The following is an 11,551-nucleotide window of genomic DNA, read 5'->3' on the forward strand; positions in this document are numbered from 1 at the left end:
TTGAATTAATCAAATGAGCCTCTTTTTGTTGAATTACACCCCACCTAAAAAATACAATAACAAACTAAAAACATAACAATGATTTATTAATTTTAATTAATAAATTCAACATAGATTGAACTAAAAATAAAAATTATAAATCCTAAGAAAAAATGTTAGTAAAATAAACAAACATACTATTAATTGGAAAAAAATGCATGTAATGAATATATGTATTTTTTTTTATTTTTCGAATGAATGCAAAAACGTAAAAGACGCAGATGAAAAGTTGGGGCAAATGTTGTTTTTTAAAGAAGGGATTGTTTCTGATAAAAGGCTTTGTTTTTAAAAATCATGTTCAAACCCTCTTTTCTAGTGTTTTTCACACCTTCAAGCATAAGGTCCATAAAGACATTCAATCCATAGATTTAATTCAGTCAAGATGCAATTGTCATTAACCATCAGATGGACATTCATCAATGGACACCACACAACAATATTTCTAGAAATCTTACTGTCACCCCTCATTTTATACTTGGAACCCCACACATTTTTATAGTGGCAAAAATACCCTTGTCAAAATTTAATCCAAAAAAATGAAATAAAAATCAGGTATGTTTTGTAATTTTTTGGGTTTGAAAAAAAAATTGATAGTTCATTTTGATAGGCAAGAAATTAAAACGAAATTAACACTATCGAATTTTTTGAAAATTCTGATGAAAACCCATTTTTTAAAAATTCGGTAATGTAGTTTGAAAATTCCGATAAAATTCGTAGTTTTTTGAAAAATTCGGTAGTGTATTTTGAAAAATCCGGTAAAAACTCATAGATTTTTAAAAAATATGATAGTGAATTTTGAAAAATTCAATAAAACTCTTTTTTTTAAATAAAAAAACCGATAAAAACTCCTAGATTTTTTGAAAGTTTTGGTAAAAACTCATAGACTATTTGAAAATTTTGGTAAAAAATCATAGGCTTTTTGAAAAATCCAGTAAAAAGTCGTAGATTTTTTTGAAAAAAGTTGATAAAAACTAGTACTTTTTTGAAAAATCCAATAAAAAAATTGTTGGTGTATTTGAAAAGTCTGATAATCCAAATCTAGTAATTTTTAAAAGTCCCGATAAAAATTCATTAATCCCCCCAAAAATCCGGTAAAAGCTCGTGAATTTCTTCAAAACTCAGATAAAAAACTCAAAAAATCAAAAATTTGAAAAGCACCATTTTTCAAAAATGTAAACAATAACATAGGGTATTATAGTAAAACCATATGAGGTGTGGGGATATCAAATACAATTTAGGAGGTGGCAAGAAGATTCCTCGAGCATTTCCTTCCTACCATCAAGATTGTTGTTCTGCATCCAACAACTCCATGTCCTTCAGGTCAAATAACTCAAAGATAGGTTATAATCATCCTTACTATATAATTGTAACTCTAAATCAAAGTCATATATGAAGGATAAAAAAACACTTAGAAATGGGGGTTTGAATAAGTGTAACTTTAAAACTTGTAAGATAAAAATAATGAACACAATTATTTTTATCCTGGTTCGTTGTTAGTGAAACTACTCCAGTCCACCCCCTTAGAGTGATTTACCTCAACTAAGGATTTAATCAACTAATCCAACTGATTACAATGGTTTTCCACTTAGATAACTTCTAAGTCTTCTAGAGAATACAGATCACAACTTGATCACTCTATGAATTCACCACTTAGATAACCTCTAAGTCTTCTAGAGTCTACTGATCACACTGATCACTCTAGGAACCTGTTACAATCAATGTAAAATAATGTTTACAAGAGTATGAATTGCTTCTTATAAAGCTATAATCACAACAGTGATATTTCTCTTAAGTTCTAAGCTTAACACTCACTAAATATTACAAGAGTTTGTGAGGTTGAAGAAGAAGTTCGTGAGCTTTGAATTTGACAGCGTTTTGGTATTTTGTACAAGAGTTGGTTAGCTGCTTCTGATCAGAACTTCTATATTTATAGGCGTTTGAGAAGATGACCGTTGGGTTGCATTTAATGAATTGTATGAATAGTAGAGCTTTGCATTTAATGTTTCAATTTTTGTCAACTACCTCGAGCCATGCTTTTCCTGCTTTTACTGACTTTGCCTTTTGTAGCTTCTAACGTTCCTTTTGTCAGTCAGAGATTAGACTTAATAGCATGTCATCTTGTACTTGCTTCTGAACTCATATTTGTGAATACAACGTTTGAATATCAGAGTCAATCAGCTTGGTGCAGAGCATCTTCTTGTCTTCTGACTTTGAAGAGCTTGAGCGTGAATACCGTAAGCATCAATTTGATTATAAACTTTTGTAACCTAGTCTGCTTTGAATGTTTACTGAGCCATCAACATGAAACATGATTTTAAATATATATATATATATATACACATATATTCCATTAGTTTGATGTGAGGCAGCAAATCCATAATCTCCCATGTGCCTTTTGTGTCAAGAGCTGCAAGTTTAACTTGCATTGCTTGTCTCTAACACTTAAACTTGTTAGCCTCAACAAAACATTTTGGTTCATTTGATATATTAAGAGACACGACAAAATGACTAAATGATGGAAACAAGTTTGAATAAGAAAGGTATTGAGATATAGGATAATTCATACATGGTTTGGAACACTGTTCTACATGGTTTTGTTTTAGCAACATAACTCTTTCATAGCGGTCTCATCTTCGTTATGGCTTCTCAATAGTCATTTATTGTTGGCAATGTGTATTACCATTGTGGAGGGGTGGTTAGGCCTATAGAAGTCTTAAGTCAGGGTGTGGTCCAAGTCAGTTTTATTGGACCCGGCAATGGGCGTGATTAATACTTCTTGTGAGTTCAATATAGGGGTGGTAAAACGGGCCGTGACCCATCCTGCCAAAACCCGTTGTTCCGTCAAAATCCGTTATTTTTTAAGTTAATTCTACTAATTATAATTCTTGATGGTTTTATTTTTTACATTTATTTGTAAATATATGCAATATTTTTGGTTAAATCTAGGTTGAGGGTCCAACTAAATCCCTCACCCATGTACCATTATTATCCACCATAGATTAAATAACCGTATTAAATCTTATTATAGAGCTTCCATACCCAATAATTTTTTTAAAAAGTTTCATTGATCTTTTTCAAAAGGATAATTTAAGTGAATAAAAAACAAAAACCTCTATTTTTATTTAATGTCACCACCGTCGGTTACCGTCGCTAAAAAATCTCTATTTTCTCAACTTGCAATCCTGCTCTTATGGATGAACTTTATAGTTATGCCTATGTAATCAGCCTTCTATTATGTTTTGCTATCTCGTTATATTTCTTGTTGTATCACCATATTGGCTTTTACCGGTATTCTTATATTTGTATTTTCTTTTATCAGTGTCGCTTTCTCACCGTATAAACGTAACTTTGTCTTGTTGGAATCTCCCGTAAATCCATTTTGCTATGAAAATGCAAAACAGAATTAAAAGTGCATAATAAAGCAATTCTGTTTTGCATTAAAAATTTCAAACTAGAAACTGTTTAAAGCAAAATATGTTAAAAACATAATTTCTTCCTACCATTCATATTCAACATCTTATACAAAGCATTAAAGGTTTTATTTCTTCAATTAATTAAAAATTAGGATTTTTTATTTTTGAAAACATCAATCAAACGAATAATTGAATACATAAACTAATAAATATAATTGCAATTGCAGGCAACCAGTTTTCATCTTAGTCTTGTTAATACAATAAGAACATTATTCAGGTCGATGGATCGCCACAAAGACTATCAGAGAAGGAAGAAAAATAACGGTTTTTAAATTTTCTTTTTTATTCACTTATGTTTATGTTTTTAATTTCAATTATTTGATTTGTTTTGTTTTTGACACATGGCTGATATAGAAAGATTGAAACGGAGTAGATGCAAGAAAGATAAATGGAGCTTAAGAAAAAGTTATTGGGTGTGGAAGAGTAAAGATCCTCTCCATTTCTCAAAAGAAATGGAAATGTCCATTACTATAGTTTTAATGTATAAATGTGTAATTAGTGTCATAATTTTTAGAAATATGTGTAAATATATCTTTTATTTACACTAAAACTATAGTAATGGACACCTCCATTTCTTTTGAAAAATGGAGAGGATCCTTACTCGGTGTGGAAGCTCTATAATAAGATTTAATACAATTATTTAATCTTGGTCAAAAAAAAACATACAATTATTTAATCTATGGTGGCTAGGGGTGGAAATAGGCCAGGCCAATAACAGGGGCCTACAGGCCAGCCTATATAGGCTCAGGCCAGGCCACAGATTATTTTTAAATAGAAAAGGCCTAGGCTTTTTTATAAGCCTATTTAGTTAAAAAGGCTAGGCCTCAGGCCCTAAAAAAAGCCTTTTAAGCCTATCAGGCCAGCCTATTTAAATAAATATGAATACTTTTTTATTTTCATTATGTTATGTTTTGTACTTTGAATTAAAATACATTAATAAAACTTGGTTATCTTGAAGAACTTGTGAAAATAAGATGAAAACACCTGATGAACATCATTTTCATAAATTCTTTTAGTTAGCTAGTCTATTTAAACATTATTTTAATTGCTTATTTACATATGCCTAAAACAAATAGGCTTTTATGTAGGCTAACAGGATAACCAGGCCTTCAAAAAGGCCAGACTCAGGCCTAAAAAATAAGCCTACGACAGGCTACAGGCCAGACTTAGGCTTTAGTTTTTTTGACAGGCCAGGCTTAGGCTTGGCAAAGCCTAGCTCGGCCCAGCCTATTTCCACCCCTAATGGTGGCTAACAATGGTACATGGGTGAGGGATTTAGTTGGACCCTTACCCTAGAATTCACCAATATTTTTAGGTAAAATTTGTTAAAAAATACTTTATAAAAAATTGTTCTATAAACTATGTGAAAAATCTAATTAAAATGTAAAAAAATCTATTAAAAAATAAAAAAATAAAAAAAATAGACAGGCAAACCTGTCACCTTAGTGAGGCAGGCTAGGTTTTTATGCACATTTCAATTTGCGGGCTTGCCCGCCCCGTTTTTTTTTTTTTGCGGGCATATGACGAAGCGGGGCAGGTCGCCCGCTTTGCCACCCCTAATTCAATAGGGGTTATCTTGCTTGCTTGCTTTATGGGGGAGCAGGAAAGCTTTAGGTTCTTATATGTTAAATATTTTAATAATAAAATGATTTTTGCATAAAAAATAACAATGTGATTTGGAAAAGCTAGTAACATAAAAAATTCTTTACATTATGCTGGTTTGGATTTCAACTGGTATGGAGGTACTTCCTCTGGTTAGACACAACATACTTGAAGCTCTCCCTTCAACCATGGTCTTTGTGCGAGCTTGGTGAACGAAAGAAAAAAAACTTGCGGAAGACAAAGAAGCTTGAAGTTCAAATCCATGAAATCGCCGACGTTCAATATGAAAAAAATTGGAAATTTTCAGACAGAACAGTTTATGTTCAGAGACATAAATGCGGCAACTCAATTCGGCAGCACTAGCAGGTCATAATAAAAATTCATAGCTGATCACTTCTAAACCATATATTAATTTTCCTCACCTAGAGACGAAGTTACATCCCTTTTATTTTCACATACTTATTAAGCAGTTGTATGAGCTCCATGATGCTAATACTTATCATTTAACTTCAAAATGAAAGTAGAAGATGCTGCTAAACTCTTTCAGTAGAATGTCAATCAAACAGCAACCTTGGTTGTGTAACTGTGTGAACCTGCAATGACGAGTTTATATTTATCGTGCCAGTTGGAATAGTAAGTCACATAAAAAAGATAAGTATAATAGATCAAATAACTTGGTAGAGGTACTTCAAATAATTTTAAATCTCATTTCCTTAAATAAAATCAACCATATCCATATCAGTTGGCGAAAAGGTAAAGAAAACTCGCAGCGACAGAATATGTGACAAAATCAAACACTACATAAGGATATACTGTGTTTATAACTTATAAAGCTTACTGCGAAGTAATTTGAGTAGTTGCATCCTTAATATAGGATAGTTAGTAGCTGATGACAACTACACAACTACCATAATTTCAAATGCATATGTTCACAACTATTTGCACTTCCGGTATTTGTGAAGTAACCACTAACTACAAATGCAACCGCTGCTAGAAGCCACTCTGAATTCAGTAAACTAGTCTAGTATAGCTGAATGTATGCAATAGGCTGTTAGGCAAACTACTAACCATAATTGCAACCGCTATTTGAAACCATTCTGAATTCAATAACCTATTCAAGTATAGTTGAATCTATGCAATAGATTATTAGACTAAACGAGAATGGAGAGGGAAATGACACAAATCACAAAAATTGTTACTGTCCATATGTGCAAGAAAAAACCAACTTTTACATCACAATTTTGAAAAGAATATCAATCAAAACAATACCTACATTTTTGCAGATAGGAAATGAAACAAGTTGACTAAAGTAGCTCGAACTATAACTCCAATCAAGTTCTCAACAAGTGTTCAAATCCAAGAAAGAACAAAAGAGCAAATTAAGGCTAAAATACCTGAAAATTTGTCCTTGTTCTGTGCAAGATTCAGTTTTTCTTGGTAAAGCTTTAATAGATCAGAAGCCTCCTCCTTAAACGGATTTATATATATTTCAAGGAACTTCTTTTCGTTAATCACAAATGGAGAAGATAAACTTGCATTCCTTTTTAGCAAACCATTCTTCCAAAGATAATGCACAACTGAGCCTCTTGGTATGATCCTTCTCTCCAGACTTGCCCCAAAAACCCTTGGTACTTTGGCGAGGGCAAGAACATCCCAACCCAACTGATTAACCCAAAAGCTCATCACTAAATTAATCTTATCAACAGATGTTAACATACAATGAGGTTGATTTCTAAATGCTTCGACAACATTTTCATCAGACCAACCCCACTTCTTAAAGGCATCAACTTTCGCTTTCCACCGGATTTTGGGTACAGATGTTTTTGCAATCAATGCTATTGTGAAAATTGACGTTGAAGGATGAAACCCCAAATGCTTTAATTCCTCCACCAACACCGTTATGTGTCTTATGTGGAATATCTTAAACTGGCTCCGAAGCAATCTTGCAATATTCGAGTCTGTTACTCCATTCTCAACCAGCACTTTGATGTTATGAACCACACGGCTTTCTCCAAAGAAAGTCGGATTGAAATTCAACAAAGTAAAAGTATCTTTGTCGGATTGGAAGAATCTATAAACCAATTCATAAGCCGGGACTATTTGCTTTTCCAAGCTTGCAGCAAGTACCACAGGGTTCTTGCAGACAATATTAACAATGTCAGAGTTAGAAGCGCCTTTGGAGAGAAAAAATTGAAACTTTGGCAAGACCCTTTTGGAGGGGTTGCAGGATAGTAGCCATGGTGCCTTTGCAATGATATTGCGGAGTTGGGATTCGGAGAAATTTAGGTTTCTGAAGAATGTGAGAACGGATTCAGGGTTTTGAGCGGTCTTGAATTCAAGACGGCGGGTGGAGCAGAGTTTGGAAGCGAATTGTGGGGAGAAGTTGAACTTGTGGATGAGGTAGGAGAGTGCGAATGAGGTTGAATTTGAGGTTTTGGTGGAGAAATGCAGAGAAAATTGTGACGGGGAATGATGGGAAAGAGGGTTAGGGTTAGGGTTTGGGCTCAGGCTAGGGTGAGAGACCTGTTTAGGTCTCTCACCGTGAGAGACTTCAATTTTTTTTTTTTTTTGGGTTTAAATGAATATAATGTCATAGGATCAGATTTGAACATATGATAGTATGGTGCACCCAACACACAATAACACTCCATAAAGTAAGAGACCTGTTCCCAATGTCTGCTGCTACAGTAAAAAGGAAAAAGCAAGTCAGCAAATGATTAGCATTAAATGATACTTAATAAATTGAAATCGTTGCAAGCAAAGCATGATAAATGGGCATTTTCAATTCTGCATCATTTTGACATTACAAGCATAAAAATGATAAAACTTTGTTTTGATATAAAACTGAGAAATGTTAAATTCTGTATAAAATTAAAATTTGCATTAAAATTATTATTAATATTGTTTTTTATTTAAAAAGTTGATGTTTTCTTAAAATTTAAAAAATAAATAAAGTTTAAATAAATAAATCTAACGTTAATTCTATTTTGTAAAATTTAAAATTTGATTTTTTTTAATTTAAAAATTAAATTATGTTTAACTTATTAAATCTCACGTTAATTTTAAATTTGTTTTTTCTAATTTAAAAAATAAATTATGTATAAATTTAGAAATCTCACGTTATTTTAAATTATAATTTTTTTTATTTAAAAAAAAGTTATTTTCACGTTTAAATAAATTATTTTGACCTATAATAATAATATTAATAGTAATAAAAAAACTATAATAATAATAACACATAGTTATAATAACCATAATAATAATAATAATAATAATAATAACCATAATAATAATAATAATAATAATAATAATACATAGTTATAATAGTCATAATAATAATAATAATAATAATAACAAAAATAATAATAATAGTAATAATAATAATAATAACAATAACAATAGTAATAATAATAATAACCATGTTACAAAAGAAATGATGATGGTCAACTATGTGCAAAGCGTGTTACAAATGAGCTGATGAGGGTCAACTATGTGTTAACCATGTCAGGGAGTCAACTGATGATGATAAACTATGTGTGAAGCGTGTTACAAATGAACTGATGATGTCCGACTATGTGTTAACCATGTAAGAGAGTCAACTGATGATGGTCAACTGTGTGCGAAGCGTGTTACAGATGAGCTGGAAACGGTCAAGTATGTGTTAACCATGTCGAAGAGTTAACTGATGATGGTCAACTATGTGTGAAGCGTGTTACAGATGAATTAATGACGGTCAACTATGTGTTAACCATGTCAGGGAGTCAATTAATGACAGTCAACTATGCGCGAAGCGTGTTACAGATAAACTGATGACGCTCAACTATGTATTACCCATATAAGGGATTCAATTGATGATGGTAAACTATGTGTGAAGTGTGTTACAAATGAATTGATGATGTCCGATTATGTGTTAACCATGTCAGGGATTCAACTGGTGATGGTAAACTATGTGTTAACCATGTTTGGGATTCAACTGATGATGGTCAAATATGTGTGAAGCGTGTTTCAGATGAACTGATGATGGTCAACTATGTGTTAACCATGTCAGGGAGTCAACTCATGATGGTAAACTATGTGTGAAGCGTGTCACAGATGAACTGATGATGTCCGACTATGTGATAAACATGTCAGGGAGTCAACTGATGATGGTCAACTATGTGCAAAGCGTGTTACAGATGAGCTGATGACGGTTAACTATGTGTTAACCATGTCAGGGAGTCAACTCATGATGGTCAACTATGTGTGAAGCGTGTAACAGATGAATTGATGACGGTCAACTATGTGTTAACCATGTCAAGGAGTCAATTGATGACGGTCAACCATGTGCGAAGCGTGTTACAGATGAACTAATGATGGTCAACTATGTATTAACCATGTCAGGGATTCAACTGATGATGTCAAACTATGTGTGAAACATGTCAGGAATTCAACTGATGATGTCAAACTATGTGTGAACCATGTCAGGGATTCAATTGACGATCAAAGTATGTGTGAACCATGTCATGGATTCAACTGATGATGTCGAACTATGTGTGAACCATGTTTGGGATTCAACTGATGATGGTGAACTATGTGCGAAGCATGTCAGGGATTCAACTGATGATGTCCAACTATGTGTGAACCATGTCAGGGATTCAACTGATGATGTCAAACTATGTGTGAACCATGTCAGGGATTTAATTGATGATGTCAGACTATGTGTGAACCATGTCAGGGATTCAGCTGATGATCAAACTATGTGTAAACCAAGTCAGGGAGTCAACTGATGATGGTAAACTATGTGTGAACCATGTCAGGGATTCAACTGATGATGGTAAACTACGTGTGAACCATGTCAGTGATTCAACTGATGATGTCAAACTATGTGTGAACCATGTCAGGGATTAAACTGATGATGTCAGACTATGTGTGAACCATGTCAGGGATTTAACTGATGATGTCAGACTATGTGTGAACCATGTCAGAAATTCAACTGATGATGTCAGATTATGTGTGAACCATGTCAGGGATTCAACTGATGATGTCAAACTATGTGTGAACCATGTCAGGGATTCAACTGATGATGTCAGACTATGTGTGACCCATGTCAGGGATTCAATTGATGATGGTGAACTATGTGTGAAGCATATAAGGGATTCAACTGATGATGTCCAACTATGTGTGAACCATGTCAGAGATTCAACTGATGATGTCAGACTATGTGTGAACCATGTCAGGGATTAAACTGATGATGTCAGACTATGTGTGAACCATGTCAGGGAATCAACTGATGATCAAACTATGTGTAAACCAAGTCAGGGAGTCAACTGATGATGGTAAACTATGTGTGAACCATGTCAGGGATTCAACTGATGATGGTAAACTACGTGTGAACCATGTCAGTGATTCAACTGATGATGTCAAACTATGTGTGAACCATGTCAGGGATTAAACTGGTGATGTCAGACTATGTGTGAACCATGTCAGGGATTTAACTGATGATGTCAGACTATGTGTGAGCCATGTCAGAAATTCAACTGATGATGTCAGATTATGTGTGAACCATGTCAGGGATTCAACTGATGATGTCAAACTATGTGTGAACCATGTCAGAGATTCAACTGATGATGTCAGACTATGTGTGACCCATGTCAGGGATTCAATTGATGATGGTGAACTATGTGTGAAGCATATAAGGGATTCAACTGATGATGTCCAACTATGTGTGAACCATGTCAGGGATTCAACTGATGATGTCAGACTATGTGTGAACCATGTCAGGGATTAAACTGATGATGTCAGACTATGTGTGAACCATGTCAGGGATTCAACTGATGATCAAACTATGTGTAAACCAAGTCAGGGAGTCAACTGATGATGGTAAACTATGTGTGAACCATGTCAGGGATTCAACTGATGATGGTAAACTACGTGTGAACCATGTCAGTGATTCAACTGATGATGTCAAACTATGTGTGAACCATGTCAGGGATTAAACTGATGATGGTAGACTATGTGTGAACCATGTCAGGGATTTAACTGATGATGTCAGACTATGTGTGAACCATGTCAGAAATTCAACTGATGATGTCAGATTATGTGTGAACCATGTCAGGGATTCAACTGATGATGTCAAACTATGTGTGAACCATGTCAGGGATTCAACTGATGACGTCAGACTATGTGTGACCCATGTCAGGGATTCAATTGATGATGGTGAACTATGTGTGAAGCATATAAGGGATTCAACTGATGATGTCCAACTATGTGTGACCATGTCAGGGATTCAACTGATGATGTCAGACTATGTGTGAACCATGTCAGGAATTCAACTGATGATGTCAAACTATGTGTGAACCATGTCAGGGATTCAACTGATGATGTCGAACTGTGTGTGAACCATGTCAGGGATTCAACTGATGATGGTAAACCATGTATGAACCATGTTAGGGATTCAA

At 33.8% G+C, this 11,551-nt stretch overlaps 1 protein-coding gene across 1 annotated transcript; it reads right to left on the minus strand.

Moving 5' to 3' along the window:
* Positions 1-6,018: 6,018 nt before the first annotated feature.
* Positions 6,019-8,949, minus strand: LOC131597849 (uncharacterized). The gene is made up of 4 exons (XM_058870512.1): positions 8,946-8,949; positions 7,744-7,796; positions 6,509-7,250; positions 6,019-6,116 (listed from the first exon to the last, which is right to left on the minus strand). Exons 1-4 carry the CDS (start codon positions 8,947-8,949, stop codon positions 6,019-6,021), a joined length of 897 nt encoding a protein of 298 aa, XP_058726495.1.
* Between the last annotated feature and the right edge of the window lie 2,602 nt (positions 8,950-11,551).

The sequence above is a fragment of the Vicia villosa genome, linkage group LG4 (genome assembly GCF_029867415.1).
Source record: "Vicia villosa cultivar HV-30 ecotype Madison, WI linkage group LG4, Vvil1.0, whole genome shotgun sequence".
NCBI lineage: Eukaryota > Viridiplantae > Streptophyta > Magnoliopsida > Fabales > Fabaceae > Vicia > Vicia villosa.

What these genes read in the sequence shown, in the direction of transcription:
- LOC131597849 (XM_058870512.1), bottom strand. An exon ending in GGAGTGTTATTGTGTGTTGG is followed by an intron (nt 7,251 to 7,743) that starts GTGCACCATACT and finishes ATTGTCTGCAAG; the next exon opens with AACCCTGTGGTACTTGCTGC. An exon ending in GAACAAGGACAAATTTTCAG is followed by an intron (nt 6,117 to 6,508) that starts GTATTTTAGCCT and finishes TACTGAATTCAG; the next exon opens with AGTGGCTTCTAGCAGCGGTT.